This window comes from Aythya marila, assembly GCF_965140915.1.
Source record: "Aythya marila genome assembly, chromosome: 16".
In the NCBI taxonomy this organism is placed as follows: domain Eukaryota; kingdom Metazoa; phylum Chordata; class Aves; order Anseriformes; family Anatidae; genus Aythya; species Aythya marila.
In genome coordinates, this window is record NC_139057.1 from 6,372,490 (window position 1) to 6,399,792 (window position 27,303).

The 27,303-nt window shown below is 42.2% G+C and overlaps 1 protein-coding gene across 3 annotated transcripts; it reads right to left on the minus strand.

Moving 5' to 3' along the window:
* Positions 1-118: 118 nt before the first annotated feature.
* Positions 119-27,242, minus strand: CASS4 (Cas scaffold protein family member 4). Of its 3 annotated transcripts, XM_082773553.1 has the most exons (7): positions 23,359-27,242; positions 10,672-11,100; positions 7,571-7,675; positions 6,411-6,557; positions 3,273-4,598; positions 2,408-2,467; positions 119-1,696 (listed from the first exon to the last, which is right to left on the minus strand). In XM_082773553.1, exons 1-7 carry the CDS (start codon positions 23,401-23,403, stop codon positions 1,283-1,285), a joined length of 2,526 nt encoding a protein of 841 aa, XP_082629679.1. In that variant the 5' UTR covers positions 23,404-27,242; the 3' UTR covers positions 119-1,282. The 3 variants fall into 3 exon arrangements, with proteins under 3 accessions (XP_082629679.1, XP_082629681.1, XP_082629680.1); XM_082773555.1 differs by lacking the exon at positions 10,672-11,100; XM_082773554.1 differs by lacking the exon at positions 2,408-2,467.
* Between the last annotated feature and the right edge of the window lie 61 nt (positions 27,243-27,303).

The window sequence follows — 27,303 nt, forward strand, 5'->3', positions numbered from 1 at the left end:
AACTGTCTTTTTCTATTTATTTATTCTTTTATTTAATTAATTAGTGAGCAAATGCAGGCAGAACGCCCGCTCCGGAGGTGCTGAGAGGACGCTTCCCGCGCCGCTGTGAGGGGTCGGGCTGAGGGGGGCAGAGCCCCGCAAAATGGCGGCGCTGCGGGGCGGGGCGAGGGGGTGGGGGCGGTGCCGTGAGGGACTGGCTCTGCCCCGCGGGCACGAGTGAAGGCTGGAGGCAGCTGTAGAAACACAGGGCTTGAGCCCGCGTCAGGGCAAACGTGCAGATAGACCCGAAAGGCCCGGCCTTCACATTTCAGATAGAACTTCACAATAAATTAATCAGGAAAAATAAAAAGGAGCCGGGCACAGAAGCGGTCCGCAGGGGCAGTTACCGGGCGTACAGCACGGCGCAGCGCTGAGGCGCCACACCAGCTCTGCCCAAGTGTGAGGTGTGCGCCCACAGCACGACCCAAACACCATCAGCATTGCCCGTGTGCTGGAGGTGCTCGTCCAAAGCTTCGGTATTTACCGACCGAAACCACCTTGCTCCATATTTACTGACTGAAACCACCTTGTTCTGAGGCAGAGCAGCAGGAACAGCTCCTTGTGTCTGTACCCGGCAAGGCAGAGCCCCCAGCTTCCTGTCAGTGCTCAGACAGCCCGCTGGAACATTTCTGATTAATATCTATACCATACAGATCTCATCCTGTAACACACATTTTTACATTAAACAGCTGCAAAGCTAATTCTTCGGATACTTTTTTCCACCCCTAATTACAAGATCTGAGTCAAGTGCTCTAGAAACGATGATGGGTACACATAGCAATATGACAACTTACACAACAGTGTGTTTAAATTTAAAGACAGACTTTACATACCCAAATAGAAAAACAAAAAAAGTAGGAAAATATATTTATCTGTATAGAAAAAAAAATAATAAAAAAAAATCAGATAATAAAATTTGCTCGAATACACAGCAAACATCTCTGCCCCAACAGTAAGATAACACTTCTAGACAGTGTCTGAACAGCGGAGGAGAAAGTACAAATTCAATACTACAAATCCTCTCTGTCTGCTATTGTATGGGTCTTCACCTGCTAAATGAGCATCAGTACCTGAGAGAGGACAACCTGGTAGGAATACTTGGGGAGGACAAAGTTGGCAGCACTGAGCTTCTTGCACTCCCCTTGGTTCCTACACAAAGGGAGCAAAGAGAACTCTAATAATGAAGAGATTCAAGTTTTCACCACTGTTCTAAAAAATAAAAAATAAAATCATGAAGCATCTTTCATTCCATCATTGCTCTAAACTGCTGTGTATATTTATACAGCTCATCATTTTGATTCTGAAGTTCCCTCATTGCGTCTGCATTTGGATATTGTATTGCAGCGTTTTTGGTGGCAAGAGCCAGGTTCTTCAAGAGGCTACAAAACCGGCTGCTGCTATGGAGAATGTCATTCCGAGCATCTCTTTCTTGAGTTTCCTGGCAGAGAGAATCCACTATCTTCTGACCTACCATGATGATCAATTTGCTGTGGGATATAAAGACTTCAGGTGGCTGGTTATTGCTCAGACTATTATTAAATACAGCAATTGCCTTTTGAAGCGCACCAAAACACAGCCTACAATGTTCTGGAAGAGCTATTTTCTTTGCAGGCTCTTGCTTGCTTTGAATTACATTCTTTTTTGAAGATGGCAAGACCTAGAAAAGGGATAAAAAAAGTAATTAGAGTCAGTTTGAGGTCACTCTGGTTATTTCTTTATTTGTTCTAGTCTGTATTCGTTGCATGTTTCTTCACGTACAAGTTCTTTTAGTTAACGGGCTCCAAATTGCCCCATCCCCAGCCCAGAATATTTTTGGAATAATTTTTCTTTCTACAAAGTACTGTGCTTCATAATGCTGTTTTCTCCCAATTACCTGTTCCCTAAACAGATTTCACTGAATGCAATTTTAGTAATGGATAGCACACAAAGTACTGTAGTTAAATATCAATCCTTTGTAGAGTCTGGACTTCAAGCTCTTGGGCAAAACACAGACTTGATTTTTAATGGTACTGTCTTCATGAGGGTTATGAATAATTAAAAATGTACTATAATGGGAATCAGTCTTTATAACAGTGCATTACAAGATATTTTGAAGTACAACCTTTCACAGCCTTATCCCAAATGATGTGCACAGGCAAATAGATAAAGAACAGTATGACTTTAGTTCATTATATTTGAGGAAAATATTTTGCATAGTTTTTCAGCACTTATTTGAAGAACTAGTTATGGGAAAATGAACTATGAGAAAATAACTAGATCTTTATGTATAGATATGTGCTTCCAAACACAAATTATTTTGAATTTTAGCAAGCACAGAAATAAAGAACTACAAGTCCTTTTATGTAATAGTTTTGAAAGTCAGAAATACCTTTGGTTTTGAATCTGTACTCTTCTTTGACACTTCTTTACCTGAAATGATTTTCTGTGCCTGTTAAAAATCAAAGTGAAAGCAAAATTGAAATAGTTTGCATAAAATATGTGAGTATAAATATGTTTTTCCACTTACTTCAGGAGAAGTAACATGAAATCTGTTTGCTTCATGTTATGGACTACAATGATAAATGTATTGGAACCAACTGCAGTTTTTTCTACTAAAATATTAGTGTCAGGATCCTGCAAGGTCTAAGACTGAAATCAGCTTCAACAAAACAAAACATTTCTTATATTCCAAGGACAAGTCAGCATTTCTTTGTAAAACCAATAAAGAGGAAGATTCTTAGCAGGCATTTCAGTAATTATAAGAAAAATAATTCTAACAAATGACCATTTCTATTCTAAGAAGCTTGATAATTTAGAGTTTAGTTTGGTGAGTCAAAATTTTCTACAAAAGCCTAATACATTTCAAGTTAGAAAGTCAGCATTTCTCGTATAATGATTTTCAGAGCCAACAAATGGAATGTACAGGCAAGAAAGCAACCACTAGTCTAAAGAGAAGAAAAAAGTTGTGAACTCCTAGCTAAAAATATATATATATATATATATATATATATATTAAGTCTCTCAAATTTATTTAAACAGACAAGCTAAAAATCTCCTCTCACTGTTGTCTTTCTATGTGGGCAAATTCCCTAATGCCAGTTCTCTTCATTACTTAAAATTATTGGTCACTGCACCTGTGCCATCAAAAAGTAGTTGTGCAAACTGAAGTTTGCTCTGATGCAAAGATAAAATAGTGCTAATGACTTAATGCCTATAAAAAATCAAGAATATGTGTAAAATCCTATCATGCTAACCTGTAGTTGAACATATTCACAGTCCTCAATATCATCGTCTTTTGTTTTCTCTTGGGAGACCTGACTTTGGCTCGGCTTGTCGTGAGCATTTCTTTGAAGCGATTCTATTTCTATTCTTCTTGGCACTGGGATTTGTTTTGCCATTTTATATTCTGGGCTCACATTTGATTGCTTCATTTCTTGCTCCTTCTCACTCTTTCTGAAGAGAAGTTTTCCATTGGCAATGATGATGGATACAAATCGCTTGATATCATCTGGAATTGTGCGAGCTACCATAACAAAGCGATCAAGATCATCTGGGCTGTTCTGAGGCTTCCTGAGGACCAAAGCCTCCAGTGACCAGTTGCAGTTGTTTAGAGCTTCTCTTGTTTCTGTTAAGATTTTGAATGAGTTGATAAGAATTTCCAGCTGTTTTTTAATTCTGGTCTGAAGATTATTATCAGTGATGTAGGAGGCATTTACCTTTATGCCTCGAGCAAAGGCCAAGAATTCTCTGAGTGATACTTTTATGTGATCAACTGCCCTATGAATTTCTTCAATGTTTTTCTCCAGGTGTTCTTGTAATCTCCACTTACTACTCACAAAAATCATTAAGCTAGCAACTGAGCTGGATACACCATGCTGCAGTCTAGTCAGTGTCTCTATGGCTACATCAAGATCCAGTTTAATTTCTTTGACAGGCTCTTCTGATGATGACATAAACTCAGCAGAAGAGTTTGAGAACTTAGAGACAGTGCTGCTTCTGCTGTCCGCATTAGGAACAGATAATCTGTCGTGTTCTAGTTTGGTGTCTCTTGAGCTTTGGACTGGAACACGGTATGCCTGGTTTCCAGAACTGTTGTTGGGTTTTTCCCTCTCTTTATTGGACTGCAAAGTGTTGGGCAAACCTTTAGGAATATCATAAACGTTCTCTTCAGAAGTCTGGTTCTCTGCCTTTGGATCCAGGTGACTTGGGGGTGCCTCACAGCTACCGTTTTGTGGCAAAAGGAGCATGTCCCTTGGGGGTGGAATATCATAAAGAGGGGCATCTGGAAACACTAATTTCCGTTGTGTTGGTGGAATATCGTATAATTGTGGATTCACACCTTTGGCTTCAGTACTTGTTGGTGCCTTGTACCTGGCTGGGGGTATATCGTATAGCACCTGGTTCTCCAAGGAAGGGCCAGAAGGGCTGTGTTCTAATCCCATTTTTTCAGGTGAAACTGGAATATCATAAATCCATTCTGACTTTCGAGGGTTTGGCAACGTATTGTAGTGGCCCCAGCACTTTTTCTGAGATCCCTTCCCTGAAGCATCGGTTTCTCTTTTGGGAGGCACATCATACAACTGCAACAGAGCACACAGGATTTATAAGCATTTTTTTTAAACAAAACAAAACAAAACCAAAACAAACAACAATAACAACAACAATAAAAAAAAGAATTATTGGAGTGTGCAAATGTATGTGACTCCAGTAATGTCAATGGAATCGTACCATAAAAAGTCTAACCCATAGTATTTATTTCCTTTCTAAAATGCACAGGCTGCACATGTGGAGGTTAAAATATTTCGAGCACTACTGATTAAGTCACACAGCAGTATCCCCAGCCAGTGAAATCTGTGGTATCTTCCTTGGCGTGGGACACTTTCATTTCATAATTTTCTGAAATGACTATAAGAAAAGCTAAATATTAGCTTATTAGTAGGAAACATTAGACACTCAGCTTTACAGAGTGAAGCAGGTAACATTTTATTAACCTCTGTATAAGAAAACACTTGATTTTTCAGTATCCCCACCCACATTCGTATGCATACATTGACAAACAGAAGCCACCAATAGGCAGAACTAACCATTGTCAAAAAGCTTCAGTGAGTTTAATTTTTTTTACTTGATGGGTTTTACTAAGATGTCTATAGATCTCATGCAATGCCTTAAAAAGATGCGTGCACAGCTGAAATCTGTGAAATTGAAAATGCACACATAAGGCCACTTCTTGTGTGAGAACATCCAAACTAATACTAAGAGACACTTTGGAATAGATCATATGTAAATGCCTTACAAGCACAAAGCACAAGTGGGAAGGAGTGGAGGAGCTACAGGTGTGTGTCACAACAAGAAACAACTGAAGGTACCACTACATAATAAAAACTTTAGAAAGAACTGGCCAGGTCCTCTGCAGAAAATGTGCATGAGAAAGGGAGCGCAGACAAGGGTGTTTTAGACCAAAGCCAGCATTTTTTAAGTTTCCCCATGAAGAAGAATTCTAAGAAAAAATTCATTTTGGAAGCAATGATAAACTGCGTCTCCAAAAGGAAATCTGCTCCAGGCTGTTGCAGCTGGTTGGCACGGTTGTTAATAGCCATGAAGATGCCAGGAATGCCAGCTTCAATGAGCACTTGCTCATATGCCAAGGTCTCCATTTTATTTTCACTGGGGAAACCACACTCTCTTCAAGTCTGGCTTTTCCAGCTGCGGTGCAGCCATGAACCTATGGCACTTCTCTTTAAGCCCACAAAACGATGAAGCCTCCAGTTTCCTGTGCTGGGCTGGTCTGCCCTGGAACCCTTCGCCAACCCTAGAAGTGTCCACGCACACGTGCTAGGGAACCTGTCAAAATTGTCTTGGATCCTAAAACTGTTCAGGAAAACTGAAATATTTGGCATTCAGCTAATAAAGAGTTTCCACTGAGGCATTTCCTGTTGTGAAATTTCAGATCAGCCCTTTCTTCAAGGAGGGTGCTCCTCAAACAGTGAGGAGGAGACGGGATGCTTGCCCTACACCTCAATACTGCCCCCAAAACCAAGGGTGCTGCTCTCCCAGATGGAATGGCAGGAGTGCCGCATGCAAGGGGAAGAGTTTGTTTCTCTCTGCTTGAATACTACAAATAATCCGACACTCGCTAATGCACAGTATTGAATTTGCTTTTCACACTGTCATAAAAAGAAGAGGTAGTCCTTGTCCTGGTAGGCATCCTGACTATCCGGGAGTCAGGCTGTATTCGTCCTTTTGATATGAAGGACAAAAGACTGCACTGAAGATGTGGTCTTATCCCCATTACCCTCACCTACAAACACGCTCAGGGGGAAGTTTAGCACACACACCCTATATCCCAGTAGTAAAAGAAGACTGTTCTCTCATGCCCAATGAACCTTACTTACATTGGCCACTGGCGAGTCTCTGTGATTAACAGCTCCTGTCTTTTCTGGGCTGGATGGGATGTTGTAAAGCTGCTGCTCTTCTTGGAAGCACTCGGTGGATCTGAGCAGCACAGAGCCCTTTCGTGCTGTGGGCGGAGTGGCAGCGCTCTGGCCAAAGGGAAAAGCAAAGAGGTTGGCTTCAATCCTTGCTAGAGCCTACTGAAGACTCTGCTGGTATCCAAAGGCTTTCAGATCATACAGTTTGGATCAGGGCTTGATCTGCTGGAGAGCTGCTGAAGTGCTTGTCTGCAGAGCTGGACAGGACGGGGATGAGCACTAGGTGGTGCAAGGCAGCTGTCACCTGCAGCCTGGTGCTGGTGCTGAGCAGGGATCACCTCATTAATACAAAGCGGGTAAAACAAACCCACTTTGTTACAGCTTGGTACTAAGTGAATTCAGGTGAGCTGAACCCTGCACTGCCAGCTGGTACCAGGGGGTGTGAGGTTCCTGTGACTTGCTGCGATCCTGCACGCCCCCCTTTGCATGGTGGGCAGCGAGATGGGGCTGGGACACACTGCAGAGATGCAGGGGGAATGGTGACATTTGCTCTCCACAGAGACAGGTTATCAAGAGGAAGATCATGAACCAGGACGCTCCAGTGGAAGACCTGATCAGCATGTTGTCTTTCCTCTGAATGAACTGGGGTTACATGATCTCATCCCTTGTATTTCGCTGCCCAGAGGGTGGGTGGTGTGGGTGACATTTAGGCTTTTTGTACATGCACCACAGACATTTTGCAAACATCCTGAAATCTTCCTAGGCAAGAGACACAAAGACAAAGCCCCTTTCCTGATGGATAAACCAAAGCAGAGAGGCTGGCCGCTCTGGTACTGGGAATTCACCTGTGGAAGAGTACCCTAGAACTCAGTGACAGTAAAACTAAAAGTGTTTGTTAGAAACATAACCATGTTTAAGATGCATTAATCTAAAGTGTTTAACAGATTCAAAAGAGAACTGCTTTATGCTTTGAACTTCCCCAAAAATACATGGTTTTCTGCCAAATTTTGCAAAAAGCCAACAGGGAAATTCTAGAATTGAACCTTAAACCTTCAGCTATGTTTCTGAGAGGAGGGAGGCAGAACAAGGTCCCAGCTGCATGGGGGGACCACAGCAGGACTTACCTGTGTGAACAGGGACTCACGGCGCTGCGTGGAGGGAACGTCGTACACCTCACTTCTGATGTTTGGGACTGAAGCCCGGGATGCTCTTGGGAGAGTAAACAGGTGCTTAGAAGGGAAGAAAAACAAATAATGAGGGAACTGCAGTCAGCAGTAGGCTCAGGACATCTTTGAAAACTCAACTAGCTGAATAGGCCGCTTATAGAGAGCTCTTAAGTGATTAAAAACCTTCCAGCTTTTCACTTATGGTGATAGAGAGGAGCTAAACTTACAAGCAGGCCTCATACTTTTTCCTTCACCTTCATTTCTGCTTTCTTTCAAATAAGTACGGGCACATACAATTCAAAGAATCTGCGTGATTAGCCAAGGGAGGGGAAGGATTTGGAGAAAAATCAAGCTTCTGCTATCACTTAAATCTTACTGCCCAAAAGCAGAACCACTAAAAAAAGAAAGCAAGGGAATTTCTACTTCTTCACTCTCAGAGAGCCATTAGGTCAGGCCGTATTTAGCAGGAGTAATGGCAGCAAAAAGATACAAGCTGAGGTGCATTATTCTGTAATTTCAAGGGATTTATTCATTTGGAAGGAGAAAACATAATCACCTTGATGTCCTGTCCAGCTCTTTAAACAGAAGTCTGATATGGGAATTACATTATTGAGGCCAATTACAAACTAATTCCCCTGTTTGCTTAAAACACTGTTTTAAGAGCTATGACCAGGTCTGTGGGACAATTAGTTAAGATGCCAAAATATGAATGATGGGAAAGATCTTTTCATCAGCCTCAGAAACAGAGTTTTGTTCATTCAGCATGGTTTAGCCTGGGTCTCCATGCCTGCTTTACAGAGAGGATTACAAACTACTGACCCACAGAAACGCTGCTGGAGATGAGGCATTAAAACAAACTGTGTAATATCAGAATTAATGTAATATTCTCCATCATATAATAGTCGCAGCAACTAAATCTAGGGGAAACATGGTAGGGCAACAAGACTCCAGGTTCATAGCTGCTTGTTCTGTCTTTGTGAAAGCTCTTTGCTCCTATCTAAAGAAAAGGTGAACACGGATCCCCTCAGTGCTCTACAGCATGAGCCACCTTGCTTGCAAAACAGCACTAACTGGCATTTTCATGTGGAAAAAGTCTATTCAGTATACAGTAGAGGAAACATCTTACTATAAAATGATTTGTTCTCCTTAACTGATAACACTTTTAGTCACATGGAAGAAGATGCCCTAAGCTCTGGGAAACATTTTTGTATAGAGTGAAAGCATACAGCCTTTGAGAGGTTTTGTTTTGTTTTATTGCTTTCAATCATCTCCCTCAAAGACTTACAGTGGCTTTACCCAGCTGTTCAGGGAACAGCTGAGTATGCCAGGAGCTTTGCCAGTTGTCCTGTAGGATCTACCCAGGGCAGTCCAGGATGCTGTGGTGCATCTGTGTGCAGCTTGTGACCGCCAAGGTACAGTTGTTGTAACAACAGCTGTGATGCTGTGCAGGAGACAGCTCAGGCAAAGCTGAACTTCTAGATAATAAAAGCAGGTTAGGGCTTTTCTTTTCCCTTTCTCCTTTCCCTGGTAGGGTAAGCAAGGCACGTATAATGAAATTACAGATATAGGAAAAGCCAACGATCTCTAATATTGGGCCATGCACTTGAATAGAGAAAAAGATGACAACTTCAGGGCCTGATTTGCTGGTACAATGTGGAAAACCTGGACTGATCTCACTTCAGTTTGCAAATGTCTTGCCTTCTTTAGGGTTATGAACACAGAGAAATCAGACCACAGCAACCACACAAGGGTCTTTTGGAGCCATTTCCCTGTTTGAGCTTGCCTTTATGGTAGGTGTGTATGAGGTCTGGGTGTGCAGCTGAAGTACTGAAAATGGAGATTTCAGTCACTAGAGATGCACTGAATTTGTCCATTTTCCAGCACCCATTTGCTACAAAGAAGAGACCAGCACCTCTGGTCCTGTAGCTTGCCTCCAACACAGCAGGAGGAAAGCTGGCCAGCTGAGTCCCATAATCAGATGCTCATTAAACAGCCTGAAAGGCTATACAGTTCAGGGCTGAACGTCTTTCCTTTGCCAATTAACATTTCTAATGTGGTTTTCACACACAGAATAAAGAACTACCCTGGGCTGAAGAGCTCATGGGACCCAACAAAAGCTTGCACTTGAACTCCCTCCACACCTGCTCTATTTATCTTTTATTATAGAAGACTCCCAATTAATTTTATGCTGAAGAAAGCTCAAGTTTTTGATGTTAAGATGCTTTATGTGACATTTAACAAAATTTCACTTTAACAAAACTTACATGTTTCATCTGAATGCCAAATGAAAGAAACAGGGAGAAAGAAAAAGCCAGGCCAGCAGTTGTAATGAAATCCTGGAAAAATGGGTTGCAGTTCCCCCTAACCAGGGGTGCTGGTAACTGCTCTCATCCCACATACCCTGGTCACTGTCTCAGCAGCAGTAAAAACAGGCTGGGAGAGAAACTGATTGAGGCCCCATTCACTGTTGAACAACCCCGTGTTCTTCAGCATGTCTAAAGTAGGCGCTTCTGCTTTGTGCAAGGGTAATGACAACCTCGAACAGCCAAAAAGAGAGACAGCAGCACTCTGAGAAACTACATCAAAGCCAGCAGTCTCAAACGACAATTTGTTTATTAGGAATCATCTTCCTGTGCAGATGATTGCAAAGACCCCTTCATGTGCCAGAGGACACTGGATAGATGCATGCTGTATACAGCCAGGGGAGAAAGCTCTGTGTCTTGTTTAACTTTGGGACGGGTTTGTAAATCATTTCTAGATTCCCCCAAACAAACTGTATATTCTGTACTTCCTGCTGTACTTTACAGCTGCCTTAAACTGTCAAAAACAGTGAGACACTACAGAATATGGAGACTCATATACTGCCCAGATCAGCCTTTCTCCCATAATGCTATAAATTGTGAGACTTTATGGGAATTTCCTAAACACCATTTATTTGAACGACTTCGCTGCAAATTCCCCTGGATTTTTCAGGCCAATAGCCATTATTATTTCCCTTCGCCTAGGATTACTTTAATTACAACAACCTTTACTACTTTACTAGCCACTGATACTCTTACCTGGCGCGTTGAGCTTTGGGTCCGTTCATTGAGCAGCTGCGCAGCCAAGGCCGGTACCTGATATATCCCTTGGGCAGGCAGAGTGCAGGCCCTAGCTGGTGGTTTCACCCACCCCTCCATCTTCTCGTACGTAGAGGATGCCACAGGAAGCTTGGGGACTGAGGGGACTTGGTAGATGTTCTGTTGGCCTGCTGGTGGCTCTGGGACATCGCCGTGGGTGGAAGGAGGCAGTGGAAGGGCCTGAGCACCAGGCAGGAGCTGGAGGCGGTTGGCAGGAGCCAGGCCCTGCCTGCCATGGAGGGAACATTTCCACCAGCCCTCGCTGCCGATGACATTTTGGTCAAGAACTGTCAGGATGTCTCCTTTGCGGAAGGCCAGCTCATCCGAGCACTCCGCTTTGTTGTCATAAAGCGCCTTTGCCAAGGTGTTCTGGAGAGAGAAAGCCATGGTGTTGTGCTGTTATGTTACGCTGATAGAAACGTTGTGCTAGTTCCCAGTTTGGTGTTCATCTCCGCTTTAATTTCAATTAAGTATAAAAACTGGTGGGCTGCAATTAAAGAATGTTTCTCAGCATTGGTTTCAGAGTGTTAAATGTTTTCTAGCATCTGTCTACTATGTTGTGCAGCAATAGCATAATGCTGCTATGCGCTTCTTCATCACTGTGCCTACCGAGGCTCTTGAAAGCAGAGCCAACATTTATTGCTTGGATTTTATGAACACCATGCTATGAAAAATAGGTGGTTTCCCCCCACTGGCATTCTGTGGATTCTTTGTCAGAAGTCAGAGGAAATGCATCACCCAACTAAAAATAAAACTTGCCCTCCCTGACCGCTACCTCATTTATCTGAAGCCTTCAGATGCACATGAAAAAGGTTAACTGTTTCTTACCTGAAAAAAGAAGCAAACACACACACTACTTATTTTCCCTCAAACTTATTTTTTCTTTTCAAAGCCTTATGAAGACAGACCTCTCACTAACATCAACACTGAGGAGTTTAATACATGTCCATTGGTAATGCCAGTGGCAGGAAAGCTGCCGCAGACGCAACCTCCAGCTGGATCCTTGTCAACCCCAACCTGGGGAGCTGGATTCTACCAATTCAGAGAATCCCAGGCTAACAATTTATGTGACACTTTAGCTAAGGGAGAAAAATCCAACTTTGTGCAGGTGACACCAAATGAATTGATCTCCCTGATAGCTGGTAAGTCTTTGAGGCAGAGCAGTGCATCCATAAACTTATCTTCAGGCAAGAACACCTGAAACAGTGACCATGCTCCTCTCCATCACACAGACATCACCGTACATTGAAGACCAAAGTATTTAGTATTTTTCAACATCTTCAGACAGCGCTTTTATTGTTTATTTGTTAAATATAGAGGAATCCGAGGAAGAATAGTATAAGCAGCTTGCCTAAGATCACAGAAATGAGGCAGCAAATACTCCTATTTTTTAAGTTTCTTCACCACAGGACTGCCATATCCATCTCAGCTGAAGCCTATATATGTGATGATTGTGTTTTATTTTTAGCATATTTATATTGGGTATGTTTACTCATTACAAGACAGGAGAGTGAAAGCAGTTGCAAGAGGTAGCTTTATTAGCCAGGTGCATTTGTGCAGTGGGTAGAAAGAACGGTGATGTAGTGCTTTTTAATACAACATACCATTTGTTTGCAGCTTTAAAATGCGACTGACTGCTTCCCACTGGCTGTTCCAGCATTAATTTCTTATCAGAAAGTGCAAGTAATGTCCAAAAAGATAGTACCCAAATAGGAAACATGATGCCTTGTATTTTTATGCAGAGCATTTGCTGTAAAGAAACAGCTGGTTTGGAGCAGCAGCAGAAAGCCCATTTGCCAGCTCAGCTGATGAAAGTATCTTGTTGTTAGCAGCACACATTTCTTTGTGAGAATGACCATGAACAATGGTCTTTTCACGATACATGGACTGGTCCATCAGCAGCTGTCAGAGACAGACAACTGTCCCATTTTCCTTGTGGTGTAGTCTGATTAAAGTAGTTTTGCCATGAACACGGTAGCCCACTTTCTATTTGGGCAGTGCCAAATGCTCTGAACCACCCATGCTGAAGCCAGGCTGTCAGAAATCTCATCACAGAGTGCAGCCCAGGGTGGGCTTGGGCTTCACATGCTGTTACAAGTGAAAGGAGAATAAAAACAAAACAAATGGAAAATAAAAACAAACACAACCACACTTGACCCCCCTTCCCCTGCCTCATCTGACTTTTCCTACTGTTCAACAACACTTCTAGACGTGGCTTGACATTTAGCCTCTTTTTGCTGGGCACTCTACAGATGCTGAAGGACAGAGCCTCTTAATAACGTGCCAAGAAGATGCGTATAGGAACAGAGGAATTCCATCCCCTTTGTGCAGACAGACAGCTGAAGTACAAAGAACTTTATCCAAGGTCAGGCAGGACACTGGTGGCAGAGCCAGGGCATCTGAACTCAGGAACTGATCTCCTCTCTAATGCATTATTCAACAAAACCTTTCTTCCAAGTTCCACTGAAACAAAGAGGAAATTTGGATTGCAGTATAGTTTTAGAAGTCCAAATGTCAACATTTTCCAACTAGTTCTTTCTTGTGGAAGTAGCATACTGAGCCCAATTCATTAATTAACCTGTGTGTGAAGTTACTCAAGTCTAATTTCAAATTGTGTTTCTTTTACAGTAAGCGTGCTGATTTTTACTAGGTCAGAATTTGGCCCGTACACACCAGTGAGAATTTCTGTTTGCATCTAGGCTGCAACCTAGGTTATGAGAGTGAGGAGGTACTCTTCCCATCAGTGACACTTCAACAACATTCAAACATGACTGCAACAAATATTAGCAAGAGCAATTATTCCAACTGTCCTCTTATCTCTCTTCCTAGACATTGCCAAGTCTGCTTCCGTTGCCAAATGAATGAATCAAGAGAACAGCCCGGTCAGCATGAGCAACACGGGAGTCTGAACTCCATTCAACAGCAAAGGTGTTCCACAGAAGCATCACAACTCAGCTGACCAACACTTCATTTAGCAAAGTCAGATGAATATATTCAGTAACAACCCCAGTGAATGAGGAGTTACATTTTAAACTTACTGCACGGAAATCAAACCTTTTCAACACAGGGATCTCTTTACTTGAAGCACACTGCCCACTCCTTTGATTTTGTCAACAGACACTGTGCAAACACCCAAGATGAGACACAGTTCAGAGCAGAACAGAGTGGTTCAAATTTTGAAAGCCAGCCCTTGATTTGTAGAGATCAAATTAGGGAGTACAGGCTCACATCAGTTGGCAACATGGATTTCAAAGGCTCCTGGGCATTATCTCAATTGCAAGCCAACCAGGAGATTGGAAGAAGAAAAAAAAAAAAAAAAAAAAAAAAAAAAAGTAGAAGGAAGCTTTGGAAACATCCAACTGAGCTGGAACAACAAGCCTGTTCTCTTAGATCTCCTTGTATCCCATCCATAAGGCTGGAACCTGGGAAAATTAAGACTTTGAATAGAGAATCAATGGAGACAAGCACCAAGCTCTAGACTATAGAACATGATTGATTTGGGTGACTGTCAGACTTCTGCTGGCCAGCTGAGTTGTCAGAGATAAAAATGAAATGGAAAAGCTCTTTCACCTAAGGCAATGCAAAATCAAATTTCACATTTCATGGTATAGGTTCAGTGTGATAGTTTGAGAGCAAGTCTTCTCCATTCATTCTCAGTTTCAGTATAAGTGCATATATTGTATAACTCTATTTCAAGAAGGGCAGAGAAACTCAGGTATTTTAATGAATATTTCTTCTCCTTTTGCCTTGGAACTAGTCTCTGAAGGAGTTTTATAAAAGATAAAGATAGGTAAGAATATTAGTAATTTGTAACCACCAAACTAAAGGAAGGTCCTAGGCAAAACTCTTTCAAAGTAATCTTCTATTTGCATCTTCATCTCACACTGCAATAGCAAAAACAAGAAAACCAAACCACAAAACACACAACCACCTTCTTCCTTTAAGCAGACTCTTCTGCCTGCTCTGTGTCCACAACCTGGCATAAAGCTACTGCAACATGTAGTAAATCCAACCCAAGCAGCACCACACCATGCCACTGAAGTAACATAATTTCTGCTGAACACTCACCACCAAGAAATCAGAAGAAGGAACAACTTCACAATGTGAAAAACCAACAGGTCAAACAGGTCTGCCTTCATATCTTGCCCTTTGTTGCCCTTTGCTCCTCTGCTTACAGGAGTAGTAAGTCCCCTTTATTGCTTCCTTTCTGAGTGTTCTGGTTACTTACCAGCCTCTCAGGATCTGGTGGTATGGAAACTGTGTAAGCTTTGTAAGCTCTTTGGAGTCCCAGCTATGGCTTCAATGTGTATGAGCCCAGGATGCTGAAACAACTGCTGTAGATCAGCCTAATATTGGCAAAATAAAATGCAACAAGCTCCCAGCAATGCCTAGCATCACAGGTGCTGATGTGTTTAGCTGTTTTATGGGATATGCATACAGGAAAGCATTGAGCTAGCTCACTTGGGTCCTGGAAAGTGCTGTAGCTCTGGCAGCAGAGAGCACGCTAAGCATTAGCTGCTTTTCCTTGGAGCTTGAGGCGGTGCTGAACTCCTCAGCACTAGAAAAACTTACAACAGCAGCTAAGCTGGGTCAGTTATTAAAGCCAAACTGTTTCTGCACACGTTCCACTGAATTTAAATCCTCAGCAATGCTCCCACAGGGAAGGTACAGTCACACCAAGTAAACCAAAGCTCTGCAAGGCTGGGTAAGGAACTTGCCCTCGCCGTTCCCTTCCCAGTGCCCAGGCCCCAGCCAGCCCCGCAGCTCAGCATCCTTCGGGCTCCATCTGCTCACATTATGACACAGAGGGAGTTACTGAGCAGCTGCTGGATGCCAGAATTCTTCCAAATGGCTCATTTATTGAGACACTTATTATTGAGAAGCTGTCCTAGCCAATTGATTTTGTGATTGCAATAACAGTGGGAGCAATTCCATGGATAAAAGTTAAGGTTATGTTTATAGCAGGTGAGCGTCTGATCCAACAGCACATCTAGCAAAGTATAACAAGCGTGTCCAGGGTTTTGTGGAATGAGGTCATTTGTAGTGCAGGCTCTGCCTTATCTAATGCGAGGTTATTTCTCAGAAATCAGGCCCTATCTGCACTTTCAGCTGCCTAGGACATATGTGCAGAATCACTGTGGCAGCCCCTTTCTGTCATGTAAGTAGAAACATTTCTGACCTGCCATTAACTATAAACAAGCCTCGCATTCCCAGGATCACAGAGACCTTATGGGATGCTTAGATAGGAGGAAGCTGTGCTTCGGGGCCAGTGGGATCTGCATTTTTTCTGTATTACCAGAGGAGCGGAAACGGGCTGTCTAACACTGTCATCCACAAAATGCCATCTCGGGCCAGCTGTGTGTAGTTCTTCGTTATTTTATGAAGTCTCGTTAATGTGCCCTTGCAGTGCCCAGCATGTAATAAGCTCTAAAGCAATGTAGATGAGATCAAAGTGTTTTTCTTCTTCAGCGTTTGTTGCTTCTTCCCCATCATCCCATAACCAGCCCCAAAAAAACACCCACAGACCTACTGTAAGATAAAGAACATCTTAAAAACCAGTGTATCACCACATGAGAAAGCACCTTGGCAGACAGCGCTGCTACTCTTCCTGCTCACTAAGCACGTTTTAACAAGATGACGGTAGAGCACAGATCTAGAAAACAGAGCTTGCATCCTCTGCAACCTTTTCTAAGTTGTTGCTCTCCCCCATACGGAGCCTGTGACCTTGTAACCGCAACGCGGATCAGTCACGTATATTGAGCCAACTGTAGTGAATAACTTTGCTGTATAACACCTCTGGTGACATGGGTTCGGCTAAATTAGGTGTGAAGAAAAGTTCTTGTGTACCTGGAAGTGCACCTACTTCTACTGAATTTCTGATCAATTCATCTAATTCAAGATTGCAGTAGGAACTCTCCCTTCTAGTTGGATTTTTTGCATCTCTATAGTTTGTATGTCCTTATCCCGCTCCCACTACAGAACAACACTTGAGAGCCTTCAGAATGAAAACTGTTAACTCCTGCTTGTTAATACAGAAAGGGAAAAAAATGAAGAGCCAGTAAAGCTGGTAATTGTACAAAATTGTACAGTTCTATGGGAAACAATTCCTATAGCCTCAGAATTGGAGTACTCACATAGGCTGGCATCTGTGCTCTATATATAGGATGAATGTCTGTGCTAAGGCAAAAAAAAAAAAAAAAAAAAAAAAAAAAGCCAACCCACAATGTGAGAACATCATAAAATATTTACTGTTACTAAGCAATCCTGACCGCCTTCTTACCCCAGTCTGTACCTTCAGCCGATAGCAATATGAAACACAGAACACATGCAAACATTGCTGGAAAAAATCCTTCACAATTATCAAACAGTCATTTTAGCTGCTTACCTGCAGGTCTGCTAAAATCATTTCTGTACTCCCTTCCCCCTCAGTTCTCATTTGGAAACTCCAGTACTACTACATAGTGTTTTCTGTGATCCATAGGTACTACAGTCCTGATGGTATTTTCATCTTCAATTAAAAAAAAAGAAAATTTTCATCTATTTTCTTAAATTTGCCTCTTAAAAAAAAACCTATTGAGATAATTTAAACAAGATAATTTTTATTGTGGAAGCTTCTCTTGTGGATGAACACAAACATTTTTCCAACTTCTGTAGCTGCATTTTACACTTCAAAAAGTCTGTAAGTTCTTTTACTGCAGAAAAAAGGGACTTAAGTATTTGAGGAGAAGGAAGAGACCATTCAAGGCAGTGGGCTGTGTTTGCTATACAGCTATGTTCATGCCTCAGTGACACCCTCTGACATGTTTACAGAACCATTTCCAGTTAATCTCTTCACCTCTGAACAAAGCTGAAGAAATAAACATTCCCCTTGCCCTGCTAGCTGGGAACGTGCTTCCCAAATAAGTCCCTTTCAAAGGGTAGGCCAATTTAGTCAATTTAAGTTTTACCCAAGTCAGTTAATTGCAGACAGAGCTCACATGTTCAACATATGCAGGAGAAGCACTTGCATTAAGCATTCACATCTCTCTTTACATGCACAAGGCCTCCTTCTGGGTGCGGGGTTTGTATGGCCCTGTTGATGGGCAACATCATCTGCGGCTTGCAGAACCCGCTTCTACCTTTGTTTATTTCAGAAAATAAGACTGTTCTTGTTATGCAGAGTTTCAGATCTTTTTGTATGAGCAAGGAATGAATCAATATCAGGGCTTGCTTTTATTGCCTGTTCAACGGGTTACTTGATTTTTGGAGGGTGGAAACATACTGATCATCAGGTTTTAAGTCCTGAATGGTCAAATCAGTTTTTGATAAAATAAAGAACTGATTTTTTAGAAATGTAGATGGAAACTTCTGCAGAGTCACATTTAATCAGTCAAGCAGTGGTGGGAATTAAAGGCCAGCTCTGTTAATTTCCCCCAACCACTCTTTCCTCCACAAGTGTTGCTAATCAAAGCCTGGCTGTATTAAAACCAACTGACACACGCCCACCCTCTTGCATGCAATCAGGACTTCATTCCCACTCAGTGTTTTCACATGGGCTCTCATGCCCACATTAAAGGAAAAACAAACTGCTGTTTCCTGATATTTCAAAAAGTGTGTATATATCTGGTTTTTGTTTCCTCCTACTATCCAAAGGCTTTTGCTCCAGTTAATATACTTTTTGTGCTTTTCTAAACCTTTTAGTATCCTAACTCATTTTACTACAGGATTTATTTCCAAACATGGGCTTAAAAACATAGCAAGTACTTCTAAGCAAAGAGCAGCTTAACAGCAATTCTTTGGAGCTGGGTCCATGCTGTTCTCTGCCCTCCCAGGGAACAGGCAAGAAATTCCTAAGATAAGTTGTCTGGAACAAAAGAAAAATTATTCATTTGCAGGGACTGTTGTATTTCCTTCCTCCTGAGTGCACAAGGGTGATGGGATGCCACCCCTGCACCCTGCATGACTTTCAGCAGGTTCTGGGATTCTAGTGATGCCATGAAGGCAGTAGAAGTGATGGAGGCTCCAGGAGGCTGCTCTCAGTGATTCATAATGCAACACTGCAACTCCCAAGTTCTCCGGCTTCCTCCATCTCCCTCATCGAAATGATCTGCCCCAAAATTACAATTCCTCTTGTTTTTCTGATCCGAAACAACCCTTTTGGACAAAATTTAATTTCTCTGAAGTTTTAACTTTCCTCAGCGAAGAGAAGAGGTGGATTTCCACCAGCCCTGATGACTGGGGCACAGCACCACTCCCATGCAGCAGCTGCACGTTGCTGCCACGCTGTCATTAACTTGGGGCATGTGGGGACCGCGGAGGTCCCTGCCCTGAGTCGCAGCTGCCAGGGATCAGCTGTAACATCAGACTGAAAGATTCATTTAGCCTCACAGCCAAATAAATTTTGCTTAGCACAAAGGAAGCTAAAGCTGTCTGCATGTGCACGGCTCTGAAGTCTGGGACAAAACACTTACATATAATTGTGAATGGGATTCGTTCCATCCACTTACTCCCCCATTCTCCCAGAACAAAGCAGTATTTCCTAAAAATGAATACAACCACCATCCCTTTCCTCTTCTGAGCTTCAGTTCTCTTTGCAGAAGATCTGTAGGACGTGGTCAATCCCAGTCCTAGAGAGCACAGCCTTTCCCATACTCACATGACAGGCATTCAAATGACCTTACATTTCTTCATCTGAGTGACTCAAGCTGTTAAAATATTTTCTTTTTTCATATCCTAGTAATTGGTATCAGATTGACATCAAGAATACAGCATCCTCTTTCTTGGGGGGTAAAACTGAAACTGTTGTTATTTATACATGTTATTTCCAATCAAATGAGGAAGGCAAAGGGCATCCTCATAGCCAACCAGTGTCACTCACGATAACTTTATAGTAAGGCACATTACTGCCTAATATTCGTGGTACAAAACCTCACCCTTCTGAGACATACTGTTCTTTAAAAAAAAAGAAAAAAAAGTTTTTTTTCCTCATTTAAATTCAGATTGTGTTTTAAAATATAAGACCTTGTATTTTGTTAGTAACTCATTTACAAGATCAACAGCGTGCTTTGAGAAGCAGCCCAGGCAGATCCAGGTCTAATGCCAGACACACATTCGTTACAACTGAGATAAACAACGCAGTTAAATTAATTGCAACAGAAATAAAATAATCTAGTACTTACGTTGACCTTCATTCTGTTGTCTCCTATTTCCCTGTTACTCCATCACCTAAAACAGGAGGCTGTGATCTCTCCCAGCCCTTTCTCTCCCCGTCCAGCTTGGCAGAGCAGGCGGGAGTCCTCTGGGGGCTGGCTGGAAGCCTGGAAAGCAAATGCTCAGCCTTCCTCCACCTACCGCTGCCTTTGCTGGGAGCTCAGGAGGAGAGCAGCTATTGGGAATGAAGGGAGTTAATTACGTAGCAAAATTATCTCCGTGGTGCAATTGGCTTGCAGCTGCTGATGTTAATGAGGGCCTGCTACAGGACACCCAGATGTCCCTCTTGCAGAGTCCCCCTGGAATTACCTTTTCTGTTTTACGAGGGCGGTGGAGATGAACCAGAAAGTGATTTTATGGAATTTTGCAGCATCATTTTTTACTGCTGTTGTATTGTATTAAAAAAATAAATAAATTATGAACCTTGCAATATTAATGTTTCTCACAAACTGAACAGATCTTCTTTGTAGTTATGGAAATCACTGCAAAACAATCACTTTCTCACAAAGCACAAAACCTGAGGAGGAGAGCTAAACATTAACTGTGGGTGAAAGGTTTTGTTTCTTTGATTACTAAAAATTGTTTAATGTTGTTCAACAATATTTGCTATATACAATTTTTCATAGTTGCTATTTGCTTAGCAGGAGCTCCGTCCAGGTTATTCTCATGCAAATGAGCAGATTTCATTGATTTGTGCTTGTTAATATCTTTCTGAGCTTCAAAGCTTTTCACACTTTTACTAATTTTGCTTTGTGTTCACTGCTTTTTCTCTGGCTACAGCCTTTTCCTTCCTCTTTCCACATCAGCTTTAAGATGAAATTAGATACTCACTCCCACATCCACAATCACTGAGCTCAGACGCAATGCATCTTACACGCTAAATGTTGAATTGAAAATGCTTTCTCAACAAAATCCACACCTTTGGGCTCAGGCTTGGAACAGACAAGCTGTTGTCCAAATGAGAGAGAATTGTCAACACAACTCATTTGAATGCTTTCGGGGTCTTTCTTTCCTCCTTTCCTTCTTGCCGCCAGCCTTTTTATTAGCCTGAACACCCCACTTCATGCAGAAGATAAAGAACAGGCGCTCATTTTCTACCCAGGAATTTCCAAGGTGCCACCAGCGTTTGAGGTGTTCCAGAAACACAAGTAACAGCACTGCCACAAAACTGCCTTCACGTACGATTAACTGTTCTCTTGAGTTAATCCCAGGCAGGATCCCCGGTGTGCTGGGACAGGGATACCCCAAGGGACTGTGGCTGCGGGTGACCCACGCTGGGGCAGTCGGGGAGCAGAGGCAGGGACCACCGCACCCCAGCCCCAACCTCCTGTGCTGAGAGGGGCTGGGGGAACAAATCTGCCAAAAACAAGGCACTTTGAGATTGAGAAGGGGGAGAAGAGGTGTTTACGTAAGTGCTTGCTTAATTGTCTGTGGGTTTTGTCTTTCCCAATACCCAGCCAAATCTGTGATTAGAAGTGTGGCTAATTGGCAATAAATTAAATGATGCAAAAATTCCCTGTGTTGAAGCTGTTTTGCCCATGGCAGAACTAAAGTTTTACCTCTAGGATTTCCCCCAGGAAGGCGGGCATTGAGTCCTCCTCCTCCTGACTGCTTCCCTGAGAGTAGCCCAAAATGTACTACCCCAGGCCCAGAAAAATGGAGACTTTACCATTCTCTCTTGTATTTCCTCTTGGCTGTTTAAATAACTCCCTGCTCAATGTATTAGCTGTGGCCTGAAGCATGTCTTTGCTCCATGATGGAGTCCAGGTGGGTGGCAGCAGGCATCTTAGGGGCTGGGGGTATCCCTGTTCCCAGGTGCAGAGGAGCTCGCAGAAACAAGCATTCACTCATGCGCTTGTTTGTGGGAAAGACAGGAATATATAAACTGAGTGTTTTGGAAGGAGAGGAAAATATCAGATCAACTTAATGCATGCTAAAGAAATGCTCCTGTTTTTCTTTTGGCAGCAGCACAGAAAACGTTGTCCAGCAGTGAGAGAGCTATTTCCCAAGCACAGGCTGTCATGCTAACGTGCTTTAAATTGCACCAAGATGTGCAACATTTCCTGTGCGGACTGTCACAGGTGCAACAAGGAAGAAATAACATCATTTCTCTGGGTGTGAACTTAGACTGAACTCATTTTCAGAAGTGGTTTTCCATGTGGAGATGGAAGAGCTGGGGCACAGCAGTAATGGCAAAGCATCGCCTGTCATGGGAAAGCTACTGATGGGACTTCAAGAAATCCAGGTAGTAGGAAAAACATCTTTTGATTTTCAGTACTGAGCATAGCATTCAGATATTATTACGAGCGGTACAGGGAGGATACTCCCTCCTAAATGATTCATAAATGATACAGCAGAAAGAAATTTGTCTTTTTCTAGTTACTATTGTCCCTGAATTTGGCTGGGCATAGTGTTGCTGTTTCTAAGGTCCTTGGACTAGAACTGGAAACCAGCTTGCTACCATTAAATTTATTTAGCCATCAGCAAGCCATTTAGAAAACCCGAAAATAGCATTCCCCGAAATAGACGCTCTCTTTATATAGATGTCCTGCATCAGGTTCTGATGATGAGGATTGCCCTCTTACATTTACATGCCTCAATGGAAAATTTGGAGTGCCACAAATGGCTCATCGAGATAGTACTAACCTCCCCCACACAGCCAGTTTTGTATCAAATTTCCAGGCAGCAGTTTCTTTACAGTAAATATTGAGACCAGGGTGAAAAGAGTAATTCCGTTACAGTGCTTATTAGACTCACAGACAGTAGGATAATCAAGGCATTGAATTAGGAATTGAGACTTCTGCATTCTCTAACCTTTACAGCTGCAGCAGGCTGTTTTATCTCTCTATACATGTATAAAAATATATATGTTAGGTACAATTTGAATATATAAGTAAATATGGAAAACCTCATAAACTAGCTTCAGTCTTTCAAAAGAAACGGAGATATTTTAAACCTTTTCCTGTTTTACATGTAATGTAGGGAAATTATCTATCATGCAATTGTTCATCTGGAGTATCCCCATAAGTCTCAAACAACATAACAGCGTACCAAACTTTATTACAGAACAACAAGAAGACAGATGGAACCTTGTGGTTATATATTTATTATTTCACAAGTGAGCTTATTTACAGGTATTTGCTGTTGGGAATCCTGCTTTATGTGGAGTGCTCCTCAAGAAGACAATTCTTCCAGTTAATGGTTTTGTCACAACAAAAAGCACAGAGGCATTAGGTACGTTATCATCCTAAGAGCCCTCCCTTGTCCCTCAGGATGAGAATACCAAACACATCCAACATCACCTAGCATAACGTTGAATTCAAATGTCAAACCCTACTCTAGAACATATATATTTTAATTATGTGCTTTACTCAAATAAAAACCAAAAACAACAACAACAAACAAAACAAAACAACAACAAAAACAAAACAGACATACCTTTGCAGTTCTGTTGCTGCTGATGTTTTTATCCATAGTTGTCATTCACCAGCAGTGTCACTTGGAGCAATACAGATAATTACCGCGGGGAGAAGAGCCGTCAGCTTTGCTCAGTCACTGTGTGCCAGGAACTACATCTCAAGAAAAGACATCTGACAGCTCTACCCTTAAAAGCACTTAGGAATGTGTGCAAAAGATTCTTGTCAAAGACAGTTTTTGCCACAGCAGATAAGATTGAAAAGAAGAAAACAGAGCAGAAAAACCCTATTAGCGCTCAGAACTGAGAGACAAGTCTGTCTGCAAGTGGAATTTTCCTTGATCACTCTGTCACCAACTTGTCGCAATTAACCACAGTCAGAAGTCTCACCCTTCTTTTTTGCTACATGTTCCTGTATTTCCTCTTTTAGAAATGCAATGAATACAAGAGTACTACGTACCACAAGAGGCTGCACAGTGCTGGATGGAAATAAGACTGCCACAGTCCTATCAATCCAGGATTTCTAAGCCAGTATTTTACATGCTTTCCGAAGCTGTCTTGTCATCTAAGGCACCGTTTTTGATATCTATGAAGGAGCTTGTGAAAATCGTATATATTCCCATACATACTAGGGGGTGAATTATATGTGGAAGACTTCTCCTAGCTGCACTAAGGCTTAAATATACACAGAAAGCAAATGCACAGGCTTCAGCTCGTCCCGATGCCTTGGTCAGCGAGCAGAGCAGTTTTGCTGCAGCATTTGTAGGGCCTGTTCCAGCCACACGGACAACTTCCTATCCCAAGCTGCAATTTTCTCAACTAATTCTCCTTAATTACATTTTGTCATTTTTCTCCTGGGATTCAGTCTCTCACGGCAGCCTCTGTGTCCAGGAAATGAGGGATATTTCTCTGAGACCACTCTGCCCTCTTAAGCAGAAAGTTTGAAATCTGTCTCAATGGGTAGCAAGTGAGCCAAATTCCAGCAGTGCCCCTTTAGGAACAAGCTTCCCTGGATCCCTGGGCCAGTTACTGACTGCCAAGTCAGGGTGCCAAGGAGTGCTGGCAGGCCAAGCTACAAACCCACGATTAAGATCTGTCTCCAGAGCTGCTTGGCTTCTGGCTAGGCACAGCTCACTGGCCTAACGCATTAGCTGCGGCATTACCTCACCACGTTTTCACGATGAATTCTTCTGAGCCACTTACACACCAGATGCATCCAACTGACTTTCAGGCAGGTGACGGAGACTTCCTTGAGAAAACAAATCCCGAGCATGACCGTGCTTCTGTGAGCGGAGGAGCGCCGCGGGATGTAGCTACTGGGAGTACAGACCGCGAAACTGGGGGAGGGCAAGCAGCTTCTCTGGAATTTGTTGATTAATAGAGGAACTGATATTCATTTCAAGCCACTCCTGTGTGAAGAGTAGGTGAATTCTGGTTGTATTTCCCTGCCTACTTTCAAGCCAGTGCTCCAACTGTCACAGGCAGTTTGAAGCTCCCCCTTTCTAAGGGCTTCCCAAGTGAAACAGACTGTCATCAGCTAGCAGCACTGCCTCCTGCCTCAGCTGGGCTGCTACGATTATGATTAGAGATTACCTCCTGTAATGCAAGGATTAAAGAGATCAAACCCTGAATGCATGGTAAGGCATTCCTTTGCCAAAGGAGGATTGCCTAAACTGTGAGAACAAGGAAACTGATGTTTGCTGGTCAACGAGTCTCACCAGTGGAGTCTAAGTTGCCTTCCAATGGAAGATCCCTTTTTCCTGGAAGGGCATGAGGTCACTGCTGCCTCTTTGGCATGTGCTTGAACCCATGGCAACTCATAATCTTGGGCAAGCATCTGGTTTTGCAAAAGCTTGTTTATACATTTGCTTCCTCTTTTTTTCCTGGAAGCAAAGCTGCCTTTAAGCTTTAAGGAGCAAAGAGCTTAAACTGGGATAATTACCCAGTTTGTTAGCCTCAGATAGACTCTGGAAGGTCCTAAAAACAGAGCTTCTGAAAAACAAAGGTGCAGGGTTAGCTCGTTACTGTACTTGCGCAGGCAGCTGTCTCTTCACTTTCTACAGAATACTAAGGAGCACTTAGCTGTACCAGGAGAAAGCTTCCTACAGTCCCCAAGTCCTTTCCCACCATATCTCATGGTACCCCCCTATGGAATCCCACTGAGCTGCTTAAGAAAGAAATGCAGACAGTGGAAGAGATGTTTTGGTAAAACAGCCAGAAATAGATGTTTTCTTCCATACAAGAGGTGTACCAAGCTTGCTATCTATTACCATGGACAAAACAGTGGCAAGGATGCTCCCTTCACCAGCTGCGTTAGTCCGAAAGCATGAGACTCGCTTAACACTAGTTTGACTATATCAAGGAAAAACAATTCCAAAACAGGCCCCCAGGAAATCAAACATAGTTGCAAGGCTGGGTTGTAACCTTCATTAAGATAAACAGCTGTTCTGAAGCTGTTAGTAATATGCATGATTGACACCACCACATCTGTCTACTCTTGAGAGCAGTGGTGAGTTCAGCAAAAAACACTTGTATGATTATATCACTTAAGAGTAGGCAGAGCTTTAGAAACTGTCTTCCTAAAGCTCATCCTGAAAACAACCCAAATATTGGAACATATAATTTTTTTTTTCCTCCCAGCTGCATTAACAGAAGCATAGAACACAAGGATAACAACAAACAGCATCTTTGAGAAGGTAATTTCTCTGGATACAGCTCTGAACAAGTCTGCTTGTAGGCAAGCTTAATTTGCCTCATCAATTTTACTCAAATTTCAGTACACTAAAAACAATCCTCTCCTTGCATTAGAGAAAATATTCCAGTAGGCAAGAGAAGGTAGATGTGTTATCCTCCCTAACCTACATTCTCTGTACCCTCACTACCCCTGAACTTTTGATAGTGGTTCCTCAGGCTAAACATGCTTAACCTTACTTCCTTGCTATTGGTTCAGCTGCTCACAGGCTCCCCAAACTCGAATTAGGTTCAGGTCACCTGCCTTTTCATATAGTTATACTGTGCATTCATGACTCCAATTATCTGAAGATAAAAAAAAACAAACTTATTTTTATTCAGGTAGAGGACATCCTATTTCCTCTAAAGCCTGTACATTTTTTTTCTTTGTATTTTGTCATCCTAGATCTACATTGCTCTCTGAACCCCTTCAAAATCTCTTGTATTTTTCAAACCATCTTCATAAGTAATGGAACAAGGTAACTAATTTGGCAAAGAATTTACTATTCTTACTGTGAAAAACATGGCCTCTTACTCTAATTACCTACAGAAATCAAGCTATTTAAAGTAAATCAATAAACATCCTGCAGCTTCATTTTTCTCTCTCCAACAACCATCAAAATTCTTATTAAAAAGTAGTGCTGAAAGACAAAAATCAAAGGGGCTTATTTCAGGATGTTTTTAACAGATTAAATCTCTAAATGGAATTAAGGAAGCTCAAAGTGAAAGCTAGCATGCTAACTTATCAACTTCAGAAGTGGTTTAGTATCTAAAACACCAAAATATCGTTTTAAAAATAAGAGAGTCTAAAGACCAGTAACGAGTTGCTTACAGACAACTTCTTTAACAGAATAGGAACAAATGCTGCACTCCAATAAAGAATTATCACTAACAATTTAGCTGACTGGTTTTAATGTCGGAGGGCTGTTGCTGCTGAGATAGTATAGCACGCGCTTGCAACTGCGTCAAGACTTCCCTTTTCCTGCCCACCAAGCTCCAGTCCTCCTTGTTCCTCCAACAAAAAGCCACCAGAACCACCATCTTATGCCTCCCATGTTTCTAAAGTTTTAGAAACTTGAAGGGAGGCAGAGGAAGGAAGAGGATTGCTCAGCCTAAGCAAATTTGTTTTGTGGAGCTGAAGCATTCAAGAACATTAAATTTCATTCTCTACTTTTTGAAAATGAAACACCCCGTATTCAGTACTGAACATCTATGATTATGCCTGATCCAAATGTAGT

What these genes read in the sequence shown, in the direction of transcription:
- CASS4 (XM_082773553.1), bottom strand. Translation starts at nt 23,403, where the DNA reads ATGACAACTATGGATAAAAACATCAGCAGCAACAGAACTGCAAAG. An exon ending in GCAGCAACAGAACTGCAAAG is followed by an intron (nt 11,101 to 23,358) that starts GTATGTCTGTTT and finishes TTCTCTCTCCAG; the next exon opens with AACACCTTGGCAAAGGCGCT. An exon ending in GTGAGTCCCTGTTCACACAG is followed by an intron (nt 6,558 to 7,570) that starts GTAAGTCCTGCT and finishes CCCTTTGGCCAG; the next exon opens with AGCGCTGCCACTCCGCCCAC.